Below are 22528 nucleotides of genomic sequence, written 5' to 3' on the forward strand. Positions count from 1 at the left end.
CCATCCATGTGCCATCCTCCTTGGCAGGGACTTTCTGTCCATGACCCTATTCCTCACCTGAGCAGCTGACCTCCTCTTTCCCTGGGAGTCCTCCAGTGCTCCCGAGTCAGGAAGCAAGTTCTAAGGAATTGGACCCACAGAGCCTCCCCCGCAGTCCCCAACTACTGACACCTGCCTGGGTGTCAGCCTAGCCCAGCCCAGGTGGGAGATGATTAGCATAGCTCCCAGTTCCAGGCCCCCCAGCTGTGGCCACCAGCTCAACGCCACCGCTTCCTTTGGGGACCTCCTTCCTTGACCACTTCATCCTTCCACTGTTAATCCTACCTCATCCGCCTAACACGTTTACAGGACCACAGGTGTGATGTGTGACTCTGGGGGTCCTGCTTCCCTTTCCTCTCCCCAGACTCCTGGGAACTTAGGCCGTGGACCCTCTTCTCTCCCGATCTTCCTCTCCCTGATCTGGAAGAGTAAGGGCAGGCTAAGGGAAACCTCATGAAGGCAGCACTTCCTGGGCGAACTCCCCAGTGAGTAAAATGGGAGCAGTATTATCAATATCCTAGGGGCGTCTGGGTGGCTCAATCAGTTAAGCATCTGCCTTGGGCTCAGGTCCTGATCTCAGGGTCTTGGGATGGTGAAGCCCACATCACGCCCCCCGCTGAGCGGGGAGCCTGCTTCTCCCTCTGCTCCTCCCACTGCTTATGCTCTCTCTCTCTCTCTCTCTCTCAAACAAATAAGTAAAATCTTAAAAAAAAATACTACCCACATCCTAGGTTGCCGTGAAGATTTAAATGAGGCATTATTGGTGACAGCACTTGGAACAAGGGCTTGTACAATTTCTCTTATCAGTTCCTACTCCAGAAACATTCAGCTCTACTGGGGAATCCCAGTCCTGGCAACACCCTCCTCACCTGGGAGCCTGTTAGAAATGCCAAGCCCAGGCCTCTCCTGGGAGCTGCGAGGTCAGAATCTGCATTTTAACGGGAGCTCCCGTGATTCCTTGGCCATACTGCAGGGGGGGAAGCACCGATTCCCCCTCCATGCTTCCCCTTTCTTCCATAACGTGCAGACCCTGGTTCTTCTAGTCCCTGGACTATGGGAGTGTTTTATAGCACAGTTTCCAACAGAATGTTTCCTAAGCTAGACAGTAACTGGGAGGAACAGGTAATGTATATTTGGTTGCATTCAATGCAATGTGGTTGCATTCAGTGGGCTAAACAAACATTTCAATAGATTCCAATAAAAATCATTAACTCAGCAAAATGTTTTTACAGCAGATGTGTGCTGAGCTCGGTGGGAGAGGGAAAACCAGGAATCTAAAAAAGCATCCTCTGAAGGCAAGCTCCCAGAGCAGGAAGCAGATACCAGAGCTGGGAAAAAAAAGAAAAGAGAGAGAGAAAGAGAAAAGGCAGAGAATGGAGAGGAGGGAGGGTGGGCTTTGCAATGCCCCCCAAGCCCTTGCCCAGACTGGGAGAGAGGCATGGGAGTGGATACCCTTACTGGTGCCTAAAGATGGGAGCTCCTTACCTTTCCAGCAGCCAGCCCACTTTATATGGTAGGGGTGCCCTCACCAGTTCCCCAAGTACTGCATAAAAGGTAGAGATTTTACCTTTCCCCTAACTTTTTATTATTTTATTTTATTTATTTTTTAAAGATTTCTATTTATTTATTTGGAGAGAGAGAGAGTGAGCACAAGGAGCCAGAGGTTCAGAGGCAGAGGGAGAAGCAGGCTTCCTGCTGAGCAGGGAGTCCCATGCGGGGCTCCCTCCCAGGACCCCGGGATGGTGACCTGAACCGGAAGGCAGATGCTTAACCGACAGAGCCACCCTGATGCCCCCTAACTTTCTGTTCTTAAACATCAGTCTCCAAGTGGAACTCTGGTTCCTACAGACTCAGAATCTTTACCCTCAAGGGCTTTGGGCCTCTGCTTTTATCTTTTAGGAAAAAGTTGCCCAAACTTGGTAAGCCAGTGACAGAAACAAACAACAAAAAAGCATACACACTCTGTTTCTGACACTCGGGTCTGAAGGGACGGGCTTACCTGAATCCTTCTTTACACACAGTACATTTTTCTGGTTCATCAACGCACTTTTTACAGCTTGGGTGGCATTTCAGGCAATTCTTCTGACCTGGAGAAAAAGAAGATGAGCAGAAGAGAAGAAGCAGAGACGTGAATCAATCCTGGACAAAGAAGACTCTGGCATTTCAAAGCGGGCTTGGTAGAACAGCGTGTCCCCTGTGTCAGCCCCCAGGAGCAGTGATGGAGTGATCAAACAGCCAGAGGCCATGTCCAGACCGCAGGCCCCCGTGTGGGATCACAGGTCTCTCTCCTCTCCCTTCTGGAGTAAATTAAAGCTCTTGCACGACCTCCAGGTGTGGCGGGGGTGGGGGGAGGGTGTGCAAAATGACAGAGTTGGAGCCTAAAGAGGCCTCAGAGCTGCCCTCTGGTGCCTTCATAGGGGACCTTATCAAAAACTTGGTAGTTACAAAGACTAAGACATACATCTAGGACACCCAGCACACCTCCTGAGGAAATGCTGGGTCAAGGCAAACCCCAGGAGCCTCCGCCTGTTCTGATCTGGTCGTTTCTCCCGGCGCCTCATCATCGCCACCTGGCGTCTGGGCCTGGAAGCTCAGGGCTGCTTGCTACACGTCTGTGCCTCCTCCTGGGGCCCCAAGGCGGGCATTACACACATGCAGCAGGTGCTCAGGGAAGACACCGGGTCAACGAGGGTGGCTCATTCTTGCCTTGGGAGCAGGGTGGGGATGGAGGAAAAAGGGTCTGGCTGGCAGCCCAGGGCAGGTGTTTGCAAAGGCTGTGAAATGCATCTTGCGAGAGAATGGCTTTTTCCTTTAAAGGGATTCTGGTTCTTGAATGGCTTTACGTCTATAAAGATTTCCTGGCTCCTTCTCCAGAGGAAGAACCGTCATGCCATCACAAACCGGGTCAATGATCCCTCCCACATAGCAAGGGCCTCTGTGGGAAGGTTTTGACCTACACAAATCGACAACGTCAAAACGGTAGCTTCTTTGAACTTGAGAACTATTCTCCGTCTGTTTAACCCAGACCTTGTCTTTTGCCTCTTCTGGGGTGACGTGCATTGGTGAAACCCTGGCATGGGAACATGGGAACCTGGGCCCCAGGGCCCCGCCCATCCACCCACCTTCCTGGGCCTGGTGGAATGGCAGGACACCTGGTTTCGTGGTTCTGAGTTCAAGTCCCACCTGTGCCGTTACTAGTTGTGGGCCTGGTGGCTCCTCTCAGCTTTGTTCCCCCATCTGCAAGACCAGGAAAGCATCACCCCCTCTTAGGGGTGTGGCCACTGCCTGTAAGATGGGCTGCAAAGACTAACCCACCTCTTCTGAGCCCAATTAACGCTGGCCAGGAGGCTCCTCTTTGTTTTTAAAGGACTGAAAACCTTCTGCCCGTACTCGAATCCTGATTTCAACTCAGCAGCTCTTCCTAGCTAGGGCTTTTTCCCAATGTCAACTACCAGATCCATAAGCTGGTGCCAGATTCCCTGGGGAAATTCTCCCAGGAGAGGGGATCCCAGCCCAGGGTGGGGGGCTCAGCAGGGGAGGAGATTCATCATTCCTGTGCACACAGACATGCACTTACTTTCATCAGCATAGAATCCAGCAGGACAGAATGTCACACAGGTGTTCATCTCCTGATGGTGATAGAACCCGCGGCGGCAGGACAGGCACTGGGTTGGGCTCCTGCCCGAACAGGTCTCACACCCCTTGTAGCACCGGCGACAGCGTCTTGCTGTTGTGTCCCCAAAGTAGCCCAGAGGGCACACACTCACGCACTTCCTGTGGGAACAGAAGCCACAGAGGACATTTCCCACCTGACCCCTTCACCGCCCTGCAAGTCTGCGGCCTGCTGGGTCCTGCTAAGGCAGAGTGCCTAGCTGGAGAGGAAATTCTAGCTGTCCCTCCATCCCCCAAGTCAGCAAAACTCGGAGGGAAACAAAGGCCCCAGGGTGAAGGTTAAACCCTGAATGCCCATGGACTTGGCGAGCCCAGCAGAGAGGTCCCTAAGTACGCAGGAGAGGGTCCTGGACTTGGATCAGAACCTAGGAAGGCTTGCCTTTCAGTCTCCCCAGAAGAGATGTTCAGTGGCACCTGGGCGATGGCATTTAACTTTTGCAATTTTAAGCTCTGGTGCAACCTCACCACCCTCCCTTGGGGAGCTAGTCTCACGGGCAGTGAGCAAAGACAGCAAGCAGTCTCACTGCCTTTGCCCAGCTCAGGGTGAGTGTGTCTGCATCTGGGAGCTCGAGGAGCCCATGCGGGTCACATCCATAGCCTTGCAAGGCCGGTGACTGGACCCTTGGGGGGTGGGAGCTCCCCAGACCTGGCCCATGGTGCTTTTTGAACAGTACTGGCTTCTAAAATGACATTTGTCTCTAGTTCCCAAGCGGTGAGCCTTGGTCCACTCACTCTGACCCATTTCTGTTTAACAAAATGGCTAGAAGATGGTTTATGAGCACAGATACCTTAAGGCCACACACCCTGTAATTTCTCTGTCATGGGCATGAATTACTTGTGTGATGAGGACAAGAAGTTACTAAAACTTATACAATTCCAAAGTAGTCAATCTCCGTGGGATTTCCTTTTTTGGGGGAGACGGTATGACATGATGTCTTAAGGAGGGTACCAGACTGTGGGGGGACTAAGAGCACAGCCGGAAACAGGTCACCTTGGTGGCCCTCTGAGGGGCTCCAGGACATGCGGTCAGAAGCCCCAGCCCTTTACCTGCTGGTCTTCGCACTCCCCAAGCTGAAGTGGACACAGTTCAAGCACTGGTCTGCTTTGGGGCCGTCACAGCCCTTGTCCCCACACTCCGGATGGCACAGACCTTAAAGAAACAAGCATTGTCATTCACCCAGAGAGATCCCTTGTCAACCCAATGCAGTCCCCTAAGAGCCTGTGTCAGGGCATCATAGCCTAGGAGGGGCGGGAGAAGCTTCCCGAGAGAGTGGTGGGGCTACCAGGGCTAGAAAGACTGCCCACCCCAAGGCAGTGGGGCTACGACTGAGAGCTGAGCCTGGCCCTGGGCTCCAGCGTCCGAGGGTCTGATGACTCCAAGGGCAGTCTGAGGAAGAGGGAGACCCATCTGGGGCCCCAGATGCACGAGCCGAGCAGGGTGTGATGGCAAGAGAGAGGCTGAGGACACCATTCTTTAGGGCACTCCCCTGCAACGGCGGTCATGATCCTGGGGCCGGCCATCTCTCCTGATTCCCACGGTGGAGGACAAAGCAACACAGGATGGGGTGCCAAGGGCATGAGGGAAGCTGCCACCAGGCAGTGATGATGAGAAGGGAATTAAGCAAGAAGGGTGGAGAGGATTCCCTGCGTGCGTTGGTGGGAACAGGATGGATCTGTGAGCTTAGTGCCACGGGGTACGGCTGTCCCTCAGTGGGCACGGGATGGGCCCTTTTCTGCAAACCTTTGCGGCTTCCCTTCCTCTTGGCCTCTGCGGTGGGTCACCCTGTCTTCCCCCATGTCCCCCGCAATCCCCGCATTCTGACCCTGGGGCCTGCGATGGAGAGCCATGCGGGGAGCTCTGTGGCCCTCCAGCAAGCCTGGAGGGAGGAAATGTCAAGTGCCCTCAGAACCGGGTGGGGCAGGTCCACAGGTGTCCTGTTCACCCGGCCTGAAGAACGTGACCACAGCATGCAAAGAACAGCACTGTGGTGGGACCCTCCGCCTACCTTACCCCTGACCCCCCATCCGCCGGCTCTGGGCAATGGCTCCAAAAACTCTCCTCATGTGGGGAGGGACCCAGCAGGGTATTACGAAGGCTTTTGAGTCTTTAGAAGAAAAAAAGCCTTCTGTAAGGTTTGAGTTGTTGGTAGGGGTGGGGAGCGAGTTCAGAAGCAAAGAAGAGGTGATTTGCTGGCCACCAGCGTTTTCATGGGGATGCAGGCAGAGACAAAAGTCCCCATTCTCTGCCGCCCACAATGGGTCTTTGCTGAGGTGCACAAAGCCCTCTTCATTCGTCCTTAAAGGGCCTGCAGACCTTCCTAGTGTTAGACCCGGTTTATTTTGCTTCCCTCCCCGAAGGTTTACTGTTGTTGATATTTCCAAAGTTTTCATTGTGGGTCCCACTGTGAACCCCTTTCAAGGCTGCGTTCGTGCTGGGCTGGGCTGGGGAGGGCTCTGCAGTCCGTGCCCCCAGTCTGAGTTCAAGCACTCGGCCTGCCGTGCCTGAAGCTTATCACGGAGCCTACCCTCACCCACCCACCCCTCCTTCCCCAGCTCCAGACTGCTGGGCTTCTTGTGCAGTCAATTCTCCTTTGATTTGATTCCTGCCCACCTTCTTCCAGATCATTCATGGGGGAGAGCCTCAGAAATCCTTGCTTCCTGCTGCCTTGTTTTCTATGACCCACAGCGCTGAGTACACAGAGGAACTGGAATCCTGGGCTCTGCCCTTCGCACCTAGCCCCTCCTGCAGTGGTCCCGAGGATAGGACCTTTAGGACCACAGTGATTTCTCCCCGAGAAATCCAAGGGAACCAGCAGGTCTGTCTTGCTTGATAAAGTAAACAATGTCTTCAGTCTTAAGGACATTGGCAGGGGACAGGAAGGAGAAAGAATGATTTTCCCACTCTATCCTGGCATGGGAGACAGGAGCCTCGGGAGGTGGGACTGGATTAGGGTTGTTTATTGCTATATTCCCAGCACCTAGAAAGGTGTGTGGCATCCAATCGATATCACCTGAGTGGCTAAAGGGTGAGAGAATGGATAACAGAAGAATAGGTGGAGGGGTGCCTGGGTGGCTCAGTGGGTTGGGCCTCTGCCTTCAGCTCAGGTCATGGTCTCAGGGTCCTGGAATTGAGCCCCGCATTGGGCTCTCTGCTCAGCGGGGAGCCTGCTTCCCCCTCTCTCTGCCTGCCTCTCTGCCTACTTGTGATCTCTGTCAAATAAATTAAAAAAAAAAAAGAAAGAAAAATGGGTGGAAATTGGGAAACATCCACAAACAGAATGTTCTAAAATGTCTCAAGAGAGGGACAGCCTTGGGGAAGGCCTGGTTCATGGTATGTGGACTGGGCTTCACCCTCTTCCTCCCTCCCGTGGCCCTCTGTGGTGGAGAGGTTGGTTCATAACCTGAGGGAGCCCCATACAAGGCTGGGATCCATCCAACAGTGAAGGCAACAAAACCCAACCCGGGGGACTAGCTGACCAGTGGTGGGCAGCCCCCGGTGAATAGCTTGGTAAGACACTGCCCAGGGCAGATTGCTTAGATGAGTGTCCATAAACTCCCTCTACTCCAGCTGTCTACTTGAGTTGTCTCAAAGAGCCCAATATCAAGATTTGCCTCTCGATGAAGTGTTCTTGGACTCAGTCATCTTGGCTGTCTTCTCCCACTCACTCCATCACTCTTAAGATGGCGCGTGTTTTTTTCAGAATGCTGGAGCACGTTCCCTGGGTGAGCATATATTCCCTAGGCTCCAGACAATGAGGGGAACGTGATTCACGCACTGACTACCCTTGCTCGCCCGGCTACATGGTGTTACGGGTGTTCTGATGACACAGGCTTATTTGGAATCTCTACCTTAAATCTTTTGGGGAGAAAATCCAGAAGTCAAAAAGCCCCACCAGCAAATGTTACAAAGCCGCCTGGAGTTCTAGAAGGCCCTTCTCATCAAGTGGTGCTTAGACCAGTATCCAGGAACAGGAGGACTTGCTAGATATCCCGATCTGTCCCCTTGCCCTTCGTGTCATCCAGGAAAAGTGTGCTAGGACCTTGCTGGCAAACCACCGGACATGAGGTGGAGGAAAGGGGCAGGGGGTGGCCGACTGCAGACAGGAGGTGCGGACGAGACTAACAGACCCCTTTCACTGCAGGTCTAGCCTGCCCTCCTGATAGCTTGTGACCCTGGCCTTGGCTCTGCTAGGTAAGCACAGATGGGCCCCAAGACTGTGACTCCACACAGTGCTGCACTGGCCATGCCATGCGTCCTGATTATCAGCTCCCCGTGCCCGCTGAGCTGCCCTGGAATGTGTCCAGACAGAGGCTTCGGGGGCTCCTGGCTCCCCTCAGCACTGCGTGGCTGACTACACTCTCCCAAGCCATCTTCAGCCCACATGCCCTCCCCTCCAGAAACTGAGGCTTCCCTTCCTTCCCACGACCTTCTGTCCTTCCCTCAAGGCCACTCTCCTGGAGCAGCCTAAGCCCATCCCTGTGGCCCACCACCATCCTGGCTTCCCTGGCTACGCGGAATCACCTGGCACAGCCTCCAAGTTCCCCCAGACCTGCTGAAGCCGCCTCTGGGGTGGCCCCCCTCACTGGCACACCTGGTGCTCTCCGGCAGCCTCCAGCTCATGTCCCAGCAGGCAGGCCACCACCACAGGCTCCCCATCTTCAGGAGGCAGCCACTCACGTTTCCCTGGCACCTTACCCGGCCATGCGGCTACTGCCCTGCCTTCCCCGGTGACCCTCCAGCCTCTCCATCTCCCAGCCCTACCCCCTCCATTGGATTTCCATACCTTCATTGACTTCAGGAATCCCAGACTTCACCACTACTGTGGATTTCCACTTGCCATGGCCCCGGGGAAAACACTATGGCCTCCTCCTCATCCCCCTTCCCAGGAACAATGTTGACTGAAAATATGACCATGGCCGTCAGCATCGGGTCGGCCTTTGCCAGGGTGGTTCTCCTGCCAGCTCCGACCAGGCCACCAGACAGCCATCACAGGAGTCGGGTAGGCTGGACTCTGTCTCTGCCCCTTGCTCACCTCCTGCCCTTCATCTCTTGTCCCTGGGAGCACTGGCCCCCCATCTTTGGCCCTCAGTGCAGGGCTGTCCAGGACCCTCTGTTGCCGTCTCCTGGGACCACTGCTCCGTTGGACCTCCCTACCCCTTCCCAATGCATGGGCCCTCGGTGGGGGGATGGGGGTGCTAGTGGCTTCCACCAGGGTGTGCTCCTCATCCCCATGCACCTCTGTCTACAGCCAGTTCTCTGAATCCCTGAGAACCTTCTCCCCCGAGGTGAGCACCCCTGCAAACTCCTGCTTCAACCCACCTTACCTCCGCTAAAACTGCAGAAAGCTCATCATAATCATGGGGCCACTTCAAAATCACCCTCTCTTTCTCTGAGCTTCTGCACTGGGGCCTATCAGCGACTCAGCTTCTTCCACAAGAGCCACGGATGGGCAGCCCCATCGCACAAGCCCTTGACAGCAGTATCTAACATGGCTGCTCCCTCCCCCCCTCCCCTTTCTTCTTCCCCTCCTCCTCTTCTCTCTCACCGACCTCCACACCACAGCATTCCCCTGATCTTACCTCTCTCTTGCTCCTTCCCTGTCTCTGGCTCTTCCGGCTGTGACTGGCCTGCCTGTCTCACTTGCCCCAAGACTGTAGGGACCTTCCCTGAGAGTCGGGAGCACATCCTATTCCCACGGAGATGCCCCCTCTATCTATCCAGGCTGGGTTTGAGGAACACTAAGTCACTTGTGGCACAGGGAACCCTATTTTGTGAGATTCCAGGATAGTGTAAGGTTAGTCAGTAGCAGATTTTAAGAAAAAAAAAAAAAAATCAGACCTTTATTAATAATTACTGATTCTTGCCACCACTTATAAATCACAGGGGGAAACAGCAGGTTAGCCATACATAATTCAATGCTCCATTTTAAAGGAACGGCAGAAGAAATTTAAAATTGAATCAACCGTAATTTATGCTTGATATGTATCAGTGGAATTCTCTGTTTTGTTACTTTTCTTTTTTCAGAAGCTATTAGATAACTCAAAACATCAATATCCTTAGATATCGCCCGTCATTTATCAAGCAGCTGGAGTATTTAGCTAAGGGAAATATGCCCAACCAGAAATACTTGGTTTCTCACAAATCACCGTGGGGTGGTTCAGAGGGAAAGGAAACTGACATGCTAATCACGACTGTGCCCAGCCCAGTGGCTCCAGAAGTCTGAAGCCATTCTCCAGGCTCCTGTCTCTGTGCAGGGGGCCGGACGTCCAGAGCCAAGCCCCCCCACCCCCGACAATGGTATGGCTGGAGAAGGGGGATTCACGCAAGGCATCTCTATTTCCTGTGAGATGCTTAACCCCTTCTTGGTGACATTGGTATCTACTGACATAAGGTCCTGAGACCTTCTCCTGGGCCATCATCCCAGCCCTCAAGGGCAGTCAAGACTTGCACTGCTAGCTTCTTTCCTGGCTATGTTCATTCAACCCAACCCTCCCGGGTCTAGTAAGACCTGCATCCTTCCCACCTTCTGGCTATAGGGACAGAAAGTGGATGGACTTGAGAGGGTCAGGAGGCTGAGACATGAGACAAGAGATTTTGAGGATGAGATGGAGCCTCAGGAAGAGGCCCACTAGCCAGGGGGCAAGTCCCAGTTCTGGTTGGGCATATAGAACCTTCTGTTTCCCGGCCTGAGAAGGTTGGAGAATACTTACTGGTTTCAAGTATACTTACTGGTCTGTAAAATATTAGGAGAGCCGTGGGTGGAAGGAGCTGTGTGAGTGCAAATTACCATCATTATTACAACTTGCAGGAAAGAAGGAAGACCCACCGTCACAATCCCCACCTTTTGCCAGGAACGGTCCCACACTTTAAGAGCCACAGTGGAAAACCAAAAGTCAGAGGCTGGCCTGGCCATTTCCTCTGGCTACAAGTTCATTACCTGTGTAGTCCTCTTCGTCCTCAGGAACCTCAGTCTGGGGTGGAGACAGAGCAGCCTTGGGGGGCTCCAGCACAGGGGCCGAGAGCTCCAGCATCCGAGAGCGTGACTGATGGGAGCTGAAGGTGTTGTATGGGTGCTCGGCGGTGCCATACAAGATGAGGCTCCATTCCTTCAATTTCCCTGAAAGGCACCAAGCCCAGAGTCACTGGCCAGCCTGAAACCTCCCTCAGAGAGCTCTTGAGGGGCCTGGCCCAAGTGCAAGGTATGAGGCTTCCACTACAAGGTTCCGCACCCACCATCTTCCTTCCTAGTCACCCGAGGATCAGGGTTGCACCATGACTGCCCAGGCTGTGTTCTCTGTCCCCAGGTCTCACTGTACCTCCCTCGACTGGTCTCCCCCCATCCCCAGAGAGCAGATCTGGGGCCTGGCCCTGAGCCTTGCCCCATCTGCTTCAAACAGGACAGCTGGGTTACACCAAGGAGTCCTGCTATTAGGAGCCTTCACCATGGACCGTGGGAAGATTGGTCTTGGACTCCTTCCTGTGTAGCCCGCCAGGTGGGCAGGGAAGGGGGATGCGGTGACAGTGGTAGTGCAAACCCAAAGGTCCGAAGAGGCCGAGTGTAGGGAGGACATCCTCAAAAATGGCAGGATGAATGGCATGGATGCCAGACTATGTGGGGGGAGGTGAGAGGCACGGGAAGGACAGGGTACCCAGAGCATGTATGAGGCAGGGTAGGGAGATGGGGCGGGGGCAGCAGGGACCCCACCCCGCCGTCCACCTCCACTTGGGAATGATGGCCCGTGCTGCTAGGTCTTCCCAGGGGTAAAGAGAAGTGAAAAACCTCGGCTGCAGTCTGCAGGTGAAATCTGGGTTGTTAAAAAGCAGGTCAGAGGGGCGCCTGGGTGGCTCAGTGGATTAAGCCGCTGCCTTCGGCTCAGGTCATGATCTCAGTGTCCTGGGATCGAGCCCCGCATCGGGCTCTTTGCTCAGCGGGAGCCTGCTTCTCTCTCTCTCTCTCTCTGCCTGACTCTCCGCCTACTTGTGATCTCTCTCTCTGTCAAATAAATAAATAAATAAAATCTTTAAAAAAAAAAAAAAAAGGCAGGTCAGAAGCCAAGTTAGATGGGTGTGGGGGGCCAGCCCAGGTGCAGGCCGGAGGTCTGGCCTTCCCAGCTTCACCCTTGTGTCCCTGAACAGTCAGAGCAGTGAGACCACATGGAGGAGATCACTGCTGTCCCTCCTGTGCAAATGAGGGGCTGCGGTCCACTGCGACCAGCATGGACCCACCATGGCTCCAGCCCAACAAAGCCATCCAGCTGTGGAGCCCCTCGTGACCGGCCATGGGGACCCAAGCTGGGAACAGTGGCTTTGCCAGCTCCATGTCTGCGTCAGACAGAGACAAATCTCAGACTTTCCTCTTTATTTTCTATCTCTGGGGCTCTTGGCCATCAGAATGCTTTAGGTGAGAGAAATGAGCACTGATTCTTTGCTGCTGATTTGCATTTTTATCATCACTTCTGCTCCTATCACTTCCCTTCTTGGCTCTGAATGGCGGGCCATCTGTCCTTAGATATCTGGGTATATGCTATCTTTTTTTTTTTTTTTTTTTTTTAAGATTTTATTTATTTGTTTGACAGAGATCACAAGTAGGCAGAGAGAGAGGGGAAGCAGGCCCCCTGCTGAGCAGAAAACCCGATTCGGGGCTCGATCCCAGGACCCTGAGATCATGACCTGAGCCAAAGGCAGAGGCTTAACCCACTGAGCCACCCAGGTGCCCCTATATGCTATCTTTGCAACATGGGCAGATCTGCTGGTATGACTTGGATCTTTTGTTTGAATTCCAGGAATATCTTACTCTCCTGAAATCCTAGAACAGGTGGTTCCTGCTTGCCCACATACTCCAGAAGCCTATGGGCTGTGATCCATCCTGTCCAAGGTGCAAGTGGAGGCCAGAGGCAGAAGGGGCCTGCGCATACCAGGCCACACTCCCCCATGCTGTTCTAAGTGGTATGTGATGCTGATTGGGTTATACCATGTGGCACACAGCCACACCCTAGCCAACCAAGGTCCCAGGCCCCGAAGCCTGCAGCCCTCAAGCCGTCCCAAGTTAGGCCCTGCATCCATGTGGGCCTCTCCCAGCCTGAATGTGTTTAATCTGCAAACACATTCCTAAGCTACTTCCTAGGACACCGACTTCCAAAGGGCCTGGTTCTTCTAGACGCTCCCTGGCCCTTTCCCTAACGCATTCCTATCACAGGCCACAGGCCACGAGAAGTACTTGGTGTGGGTGTGGGTGCGAACACAGTCCCTGGTTGTGAATTATTATCCGTTCTCAACCTCTGGAGACCAGACAGGAGCCAGATTTCCAAACCGCCCAGGAGCTGGGCACGTTAACTGCAGGGCAAGGAACTGATGAAAAGTGGGGGGAGGTGTGAGAACCACAAGATAGGGAGCAAGGCTCTGTAAGCTGTCATTGGAGTCGAGATGTTTCCACCCTCTAGCGTGGCTCCAGAAACACTCACCAAGGGGTGTTGCCACTAAAATTAGATTCGCATTTTCAGATATAGCTTTGGTAGGACAAACAAGAGAGGCCACTCTGAGCTCAGGATCAGCATGCACCCAGCACAGGGAGGGAGAGTGGAAGGAATTCCAAGAAACCAAGACAGTAGACCTTAAAAGTTCTCATCACAAGGGGAAAAAAATTTTTTTTTTTTATGTTTGTGTGTGTGTGTGCATGCCTATATAAGACGATGGATATTAACTATATTTATTGTTTCTCTAAGTGTGTAACTGATGAGGGAACAGAAGGCTGGCTGAGGACAAAGCAAAAGGCTGATACCTGGCAACCTCCCCAATCCCCAGTCCTGGGTGGGACATATGTGACATTCTTTTTTTTTTTTTTTTTTTAAGATTGTATTTATTTATTTGAGAGACAGAGATCACAAGTAGGCAGAGAGGCAGGCAGAGAGAGAAAGAGGAGGAAGCAGGTTCCCTGCTGAGCAGAGAACCCGATTCGGGGCTCGATCCCAGGACCCTGGGATCATGACCTGAGCCGAAGGAGAGGCTTTAACCCACTGAGCCTCCCAGGCACCCCCATATGTGACATTCTTTAGGAATCTCCCAACTATCTTAATGTTAATACCTTGCTAGAGGGAAAAATCTTGACAATGACAAGGTCTCAAGGCATCCCGTATCTTATAGATCTTTTAGGAAAGTTCTATTGAAAACTCCCTTTTTCCTTACCTCTCCCAAGCCCATTGTACATAACCTGCCACCCCTCACAACCGCGGGGTAGCAGCTGTCTCTACCCACGGGTGCTGTCCCTGTGCTTTAATAAACCACTATTTTGCACCAAAGATGTCTCAAGAATTCTTTCTTGGTCATTAGCAACGGACTCCACCCCACTGAACCTCACCTATATTCTAAAAGTTCATCATATCTACTGTGCAGTATAGGTAAGTGAAGTCCTTACTCTGTCTGCGAATCAACTTGGACCCTGCTGGGTATTAGTGACATCTCAATAAACTGAAAGGATAAGACAAAAAAAGAATTTTAAGAAACCAGCAGTAGACACTGCCTTGGTGGGAAGGCTAGGGCTCAGGAACAGAAAAGAGACTTCATTTTTTATTGTAGTCCCTTGGGAACTATTTGATTTTTTTTTTTTTAAGAGCTTCAGCGTATATAATTTAAGAAGAAATTTAGTTTAATGGAAAAAAAAGTGGTTGTATAGTCAAAGAAAAAAACATTTTAAAAAACTGTGGTACTCAGGGCTTTTGGTTTATGTTTCTGAATAAGTAATAAATACAAATAGCTCAAACTCCAAATGTATGAAAGGGAATACAGCAGAGCCTGCTTCTAGCCCCATCCTCGGGCCACTGTCTCTCTTACCACTGGTGACCCTGTTACTCATTTCTTTTGTATCTATCCTTCCAGAAGCATTTTACTCTTTTTTTTTTTTTTTAAGATTTTATTTATTTATTTGATAGAGACACATTGAGAGAGGGAACACAGGCAGGGGGAGTGGGAGAGTGAGAAGCAGGCTTCCCGCTGAGCAGGGAAAAGGGAACCTGATGCGGGGCTCGATCCCTGGACCCTGGGATCATGACCTGAGCTGAAGGCAGACGCTTAATGACTGAGTGACCCAGGCGCCCCATTATTCCTTTTTTTTTTTCGTTTAATATTTTATTTATTTATTTGACAGAGAGGGGGTGGGATGCACACAAGCAGGGGGAGTGGCAGGCAGAGGGAGAAGCAGGCTTCTTGCTGCGCAAGGAACACCCCCCCCCCATACTCCCACCCATGCTGGACTCAATCCCAGGACTCTGGGATCATGACTTAGGCCAAAGGCAGACACTTAAGCAACTGAGCCAAGCAAGTATGAGCATATGTTCTGACCTGTCCCCCTTTTTAACACACCTTATAGAACCTTCCGCACCTTGCTTTTTCCGTTCACAATGCATCTTGGTGACCTTCCCATCACTGAAGCAGAGAGATGCTGAGTCATTTACTTGAGGGTCCCCAGGTGATGGGCATTTAGGTTGTTTCCAGGTTGCAATTACAAAGAGTGCCATAACCTTGGTCACATGAAGAGGGATCCAGGGAGAAAAAAAGAAGTCCCCATGGGTGACCAGGTCCCAGTGCTGGTTCCCTCCATGCTCACCATCCCCAGAGTCTGCTTTCACTTTGGGGAGATGACTCATATGGGTACAGAAAACCACAGAAAAGTAGAAGGAGGGCCCTCAACAGCATTGCCTTCTGAGGCAGGAGGATTTAAAAATATCGGCCTGCTTTGGTCAAAGCATTTAACCAGAACCTATTATTTACTATTCAAGACACTCGACATGCCTGTTCAAGTTTACCCTGACAAACACCCAACCAGTACCACTAATTCCTTAATTTCCAGGAGGGGGCGTCTTCAAAGACATCCAAATCCAAATCCTTTGGTTTTTCTTTTTCCATCAGATTCCTGAGACTGTAAAAGAAAGAATGACAAATCCACCTGCTTAACCACTTGGGGCGGGCACTGCCAGGACTGTCTCCAGATGTCACCAGCAAAGGCCCGGGCAACAATAATTGTGGGAGAGGCGGACGGTAATCCTAGTTAATGCCAATAAATGGCTTTATCATCATTCACTATCTTCAGTGCAGCGTTTCCCCTCAAAGAATTGAATTGGTAATGAACAAACAGGATTATTCCCACTATTCAAAGGAAGAACCAGCATTAAGGGAGCCTAGGGTCGAAGTTGCCAATAGGAAAGCACCAGCCATCACAAAGCTTTTCTCTGCCGGGTGTTTTGAATCAAGCGTTAGAAATCCTCCAGAGGGGAATTTACAACTGGAGACAAAAGAGGGTAGAAGTGGGGCCAAGGTTTTGTGAGGTTAAGGACTCTGAGCTAATACTTCTCAATTCTTGAGTTTTCTTTGGCCATAAGAAGTTATGAACAATAAAGAATTTATTAATCCTCCCTCCCACCCCTAACATTGAAAACATGCAGGGAGCAATTCTTTAGTCAAAACATAGTAAAGAAAGAAAGGTCTAAAGAAAAAAAAAATCAAGAAATACTTTTCAGTCTCCTCCCCCTCCCCCAGTAAAAGGGTTTTTTTCCTTATAAGAGCCAGGGAACCTGACTTAGAAAGTTTACAAAGCTTAATGAACAGGCTTTGGTGGAAGGAATAGAAAAGGCTCACCTCCCCCTGTTTATAAAAATATACAAAAACACTTTAAAGGGGGATTTTATGGTATGTGGATTAAATTTCACTATATTTCAATAAAGCTATTATATAAAATACTGTGTGTGTATATGTATATATCCACACACATATGTGTGTATTATACACACATGGAGAGAAACCCCAACATCTACTCAATAAATTAAACACGTAATTAAAAATTCACTTTCGGTCCACATTATGGCAACTAAGAGGAAAATAAAGGAAAATAAAGGAAATATAGGAAATGACCTGGAAAGGTCAAGGAAGAGTGAACACATGTGGGGAAGGACCCCCCCCCCACCTCTGTGTGCTCACCCTTAGAGCCCGAAGTAAGACAGGGGAGATGGGAGAATCTTCCCTACGATCTTGTAAAAACCATTAAAGAGGATATTTTCAGTACCAGGAAAAGGACCTAAGAATCCAAGCTCCAGCATTCATTTAGGTGAAAGGTAGAAACAAATCTACATTTGGTGAAGAAAAATCGTTGTCCTGCATGGTAATGCACAAAATAGCATCTTCCTTAATGGCACCAATGAGGTGAGATAGGAAATGCTCAAATACCACCTTTTTTTTTTTTTTTAACATTTTTTTATCCTTTTCAAAGTCATGAATGAACAGTTTGCCAAGTCAAGGAATGCTACACAGTTGAGGCCAAGACAGAAGTCCTTTATGTCACCTTTTCACACTTTGAGCTTGATCAAATAAATGTTCATGGGCTATGTCCTAGTTTCTCAATATTAGACACTATCCAATGACAACCTCCCTAGGACATGGTCACATCCCCTCCCATATCCCCAACACTCTGTTAACACCATTTCTTACTCGGTATTTAGTGTCTTCTCCCCCAGTCCACTCCAATTTCATGTTGTGGGAGATTTCCTCAGGTCTTCTACACTATCTGTTGACTTTCTAATTTTTGCCTCATGTTTGTAATCTTCAAGGCATTGATCTGGTTCTCCCAATGCTCCTTTCCCAAAATGCAGAAACCTGTTCTGGTTTTATAGATGAGATATTTCCTCTTACTCTTCCTGAGGACACCTATGAGATAACAGAATCTATATATTGGTCTGTGCCCAAATCTTGGCACAGAGCTCCTGAGACCCTATCATTTCCTAATTGAGAAGGACAGTAGGAGCGTCTCTTGTTATGATATTTGTCTTTGACCCTGTCCCTGACTCAGGACTCCTAAAACCTTGTACATTCCTAAGCATTGTTTGTTCTATGGAGATGACTCTGGTTGGGCTTCTGGTCATCAAAAAGACCAAGCTATGATTAGAAGCATGGGGTTTTTAGCCCTGTCTCTCACTTCTCTAGAGAGGGGCTAAAAATAAAGTCAGTAATTGACCATGCCTACATGAGAAAGCCTCCTTAAAATCCTAATAGTATGTGGTTTGGGGAGCTTGTGGGTGGGCAAACAAATCCACACCAGGAGGGGGATGCACCCCAAATGTGCAGGGATGGAAGCTCCTGCTCTCAGGCACCCCCAGTCCTCACCCTCCCTATGTATCTCTTCATCTATGTATCTGTACCCTTTATCATTTCCTTTAATAAACTGGTTGAGTGTAAGTAAGTGCTTCCCTGAGATTTGTGACTGACTCCCAAGAGGAGTTCTTTAGAACAAAGATTTATGACTGGTGGGTCAAAAGCAATGGTGATAACCTGAACTTCATAATGGCATCTGAAGGGGATGTGAGTGTGTAGGTGTGGTGGGCAGTCTCGTGGGACTGAGCCCTTAAGCTGTGGGACTGGATGCTATCTCTGGGTAGATGGTGGCAGAATTGAGTTAAATTGTAGGACGCCCAATGGGTGTGACCAAGAATTGCTTGTTGTGGGTCAAAACCACACACTTGGCGACTAAAAGTGTTAGAGGCGAAATGTTCTATATGAATAGTAAAGGAGATACAGAGGAGGAAAACACAGTAAGGAATAACTGGAGTTTTCCCTACTCAGGGGAGGAATAACTAATTTTTTCTATTTTATATGACCAATTATAGTTTTTCTAAAGTTTTCTTTCGCCAACTGACTTATTCTTTCCCCTCCAAGTGTCTTCTCTAATGCTGGATAATTTCCTCAAATGTCTGGTGGTCCTCGTGGGGGTCTTTTCATATTCAGTAGTAAGGTACTCAAAAGCTGACCGGGAGCTCTGTGTGCTGGAATATGGAAACGTACTTTTTTTTGTTCATTCATTTTGTATATGGCAAACCTGCTGGCTTGTACAATATGAGAAAAGAAATGTTATCATAATATGTAAGGTGGCTCAGAGATAAACATGGCTTACATAGTAAACGTAAACACTTCCCACCAGAACAATGGAGGTCAGAGGAAAATATACTATCTTTACAGTGCTAAAATCATGTGTGTGTGTGTGTCTATAGAGAGAGAAAGAGAGAGAGAGAGCATGAGAGGGAAGAAGGTCAGAGGGAGAAGCAGACTTCCCGTGGAGCTGGGAGCCCGATGCAGGAGGACTCGATCCCAGGACTCTCTGGGATCATGACCTGAGCTGAAGGCAGTCGTCTAATCAACTGAGACACCCAGGTGTCCAAAATCGGATATATATTTTCAAAGATTTTATTTATTATTTTGAGAGAGGGAGAGGGAGCGAGAATGAAGAGAACACAAGTTGGGGGAGGGGCACAGGGAGATGGAGAAGCAGACTCCCCACTGAGCAAGGAGCCAGATGTGGGGCTCTATCCTGGGACTCCGGGATCATGACCTGAGCAAAAGGCAGACACTTAACCAACTGAGCTACCCAGGACTCCAGAAATCTGACATTTAAAAAATACTGCCAATGCTGGAGTGCCTGGGTTGAGCCTCTGACTCGACTTCGGCTCAGGTCATGGTCTCAAGGTCATGAGACTGAGTCCCTTGGGTAGGGTTCCACACTCAGCATGGAGTCTGCTTGAGATTCCCTTTCTCCTTCCTCTCTCCCCCTCCACCAGTCTCTCTCCCTCCCAAATATATAAATAAATAAAATCTTAAAACACACACACACACACACACACACACACACACACACATTAAAAAAACACTGCTAATCCAGAATTCCATATCCAGTGAAAATACCATTCGAGATTGGGTGGAGTCATGGAAACCTCACAAGGATTGCCTCAAAACAGAGTCAAACTCAAAGGGTCAACAAATGAACAAATACATTTTTAAAAATAAACAAATCAAACTGGTTGAAATAAAGACATTCTGAAATAAACCCAGCCTGGGCCAACTCATAGCCAGCATGACAACATGATAAGAAATGAAAAAGGATATTCTTCAGGTAGAAGGAAAATGATACCAGATAAAAAACTGGATCTGCAGAAAAGAATAAAAAGCACCAGAAATGGAAATACGCAGATACACAAAAAAGAGTGGGTTTCCTTCTCTTACTTTCTTTAAAAGACAAAGACAGCTTAAAGCAAAAATATCACTATAAAATGGAGTTGGTGATATATGCAGAAGTAAAATATATGACACAATCATAGCACCAAGTCAGGAGTTGGGGGGGACAGAAAGATATTGTCCTTTAGGCTCTTACATTTGTGAAGTGTGAAGCCATGTGATGATAATTCTAAGTAAAGTGTAATGTATTAAGGATACATATTGTAATCCTTAGAGTAACCACATGAATATGGCTGAAAGTTCAATAAAGGAAGTAAAATATAATATTCAAAATTATTTAATCCCCCTCCTCCAAAAAAGGGGCAGGAAACAAGAAACTTTTTTTTTTTTTTAAAGGGTTGTAAGGGAGAGAGAGGGAGACAGAATCTTAGGCTGACTTTATGCCCTGCACAGAGTCCAAGAGGGGGCTCGATCTCATGACCCCGAGATCACAACCTGAGCTGAAACCAAGGGTCACTAAACTGACTGAGCCACCCAGGTTCTCCAAAGAGAGCCTTTTTAAATATTGTCAGATTTTGCTTAACATTGAACTTGGAATTTTCATAGGTTCTTGACTGAGACAGGCTGAAAATTCTCCATAACGTGCTGTTGGGATTTGGCATAAAGGATACACAGGCTTCATTCAATTACTGGGCACTGTTTCCCTTTTTTCTGCTGTGGGGAAGAGTTTATGGAATATTGATGTTATTTCTTCCATTTGAATGTTTAGTGGAATTTGCCAATTCATCTATCCAGCCTTGAGTTTCCTTTTAAATTATAGAAACAATTTCTGAGGATAATTTTAATCTTTATTTGTGTGTGTGTCAATTTTACCAAGTTGTAATTTTTTTTCTTGGAATTGCCTATTTCCCTTCAAATTTCTTTTTCTTTCTTTCTCTCTTTTTTTGGTCACAAAGTTATTTATCATACCTTCTCCCAGTAACTTTAATGTATACAGGATTTATAATAACGTTCTTCGTTTTCATTCCTATAATGATATATTCTCAGTTTTTTGCCTTGACTGGTCTTCCTAGAGGTTTATCAATTTTATTTGTTTCTTCAAAGAACCAATTTATTGGTTTTCTTGATTCTCTCTTCCATATCTTTGCTTTCTATTTTATTAATTTCTGCTCTTAACAACATTTCCTTCTTTCTGCTTTCTTTGCATTGATGCTATTGGTCTTTCTCTACCATCTTAAGTTGGATGCTTAGCACATTAATTTCCAGGCTTTCCTCCTTCCTAATACATACAGTTAGGGCCATAAATTGATGAGGGAACAGAAGGCTGGCTGAGGACAAAGCACAACCGGACACCATGCAACCTCCCCCTACCCTCCACTCCTGGGTTGGGGGGTGGTGGACACGTGTGACATCCTTCCAGGAAATTCCCAACTATCTTTTTTTTTTTTTTTTTTTTTTTTAATTTGACAGACAGAGATCACAAGTAGGCAGAGAGGCAGGCAGAGAGAGAGGCAGGAAAGCAGGCTCCCTGCTGAGCAGAGACCCTGATGCGGGGGCTCGATCCCAGGGTCCTGGGATCATGACCTGAGTGGAAAGCAGAGGCTTTAACCCATTGAGCCACCAGGCACCCCAATTCCCAACTATCTTAATGTTAATACCTTGTTAGGGGGAAAAACAACCTGAATGTGACAATGGCAAGGGCTCTAGGTATCCTGCCAGTCTTCTTTAACATATGAAAATCCTTTTGAAAGCTCCCTTTCCCTCATTTCCCCCAACTCCCAAGTATAGAATCAACCACCCCTCAATTCCCCCTCCCCTGACTCCCTCCATCCCTGCCCTGGCAGCAGCCCTTTCCGCCCAGGGATCCCGTCCCTTGTGCCTTCATAAAACCACTATTTTGCATCAAAGATATCTCAAGAATTCTTGCTTGGTCGTTGGCTCCGGACCTCACCCCACCAAACCTCACCTATATTCCCAAAACCACATTAAATTTCTCCATCTCCATTACTCCACACTGGCATCCCACTTGTTTGCACATGTGCTATTTTTATCATCATGTAGTTTTACATATTTTCTCATTTAAATTATGGTCTTTTCCCTTGGACACATGAGTTATTTAGAAATGGTTTTCAATTTCCCAGTGTATGGGCTTTTCCTAGCTATCTTTTTATTTTGATTTTTAACTTAAGTGTAACCTTCGAGGATGACGTTTATATACTCCCATTGGCTGAAGCTTGCCAAAGAGCCCACTGTGTGGCCGATTTTCATAAATATTCCATTTAACGCTCAAAAAGAAATTGCACTCTTTGGATGGTGGGTACACTGCTCTAACAGGCCCCTTAGACTTGACTTGTCAGTTGCAACATCAAATATATTTGGGGCATATTAAATCTCCTACCTTGTGTGTGGGTTTGGTTTTTTCTCTTTGTAGATTTTTAAAAAAAATATTTTATTTATTTGACAGACAGAGATCACAAGTAGGCAGAGAGGCAGACAGAGAGAGAGGAGGAAGCAGGCTCCTGGCTCTATCCCAGGACCCTAAGATCATGACCTGAGCCAAAGGCAGAGGCTTAACCTTCTGAGCCACCCAGGCACCCTTCTTTTTGTAGTTTCAACAGTTTTCTGCTTTGTATATTATGAGGCCATGTCAGAATTGAACCAAATCTTCTGCCAAGGTGTAGTAATACTCTTCCGTTCTAAGGATGAGCCTGTTGTCCTGACATTTCACCAGCTTTCTTGGGGTTTGTATTTGTTTGGTATGTCTCTCCCCATCTGCTTTAGTTTATAACGTTCCTGGGTTTTGTGTGTGTGTGTGTTTTCTGTTTCAGACAG

General features: G+C 48.9%; 1 protein-coding gene across 2 annotated transcripts in view; it reads right to left on the minus strand.

Moving 5' to 3' along the window:
- The window catches only part of PCSK6 (proprotein convertase subtilisin/kexin type 6), a 183562-nt gene that overhangs the window by 14680 nt on the left and 146354 nt on the right, over nt 1-22528 (minus strand). Inside the window, exons 14-18 of one of the 2 annotated variants that reach the window (XM_032342223.1) lie at nt 10650-10829; nt 10442-10480; nt 4759-4861; nt 3617-3813; nt 2039-2126 (exon numbers count right to left, since the gene is read on the minus strand). In XM_032342223.1, coding sequence (XP_032198114.1) covers nt 2039-2126; nt 3617-3813; nt 4759-4861; nt 10442-10480; nt 10650-10829 — 607 coding nt within the window. The remainder of the gene's footprint in view (nt 1-2038; nt 2127-3616; nt 3814-4758; nt 4862-10441; nt 10481-10649; nt 10830-22528) is intronic. The other variant, XM_032342224.1, reaches the window with a different exon arrangement.

The sequence above is a fragment of the Mustela erminea genome, chromosome 5 (genome assembly GCF_009829155.1).
Source record: "Mustela erminea isolate mMusErm1 chromosome 5, mMusErm1.Pri, whole genome shotgun sequence".
NCBI lineage: Eukaryota > Metazoa > Chordata > Mammalia > Carnivora > Mustelidae > Mustela > Mustela erminea.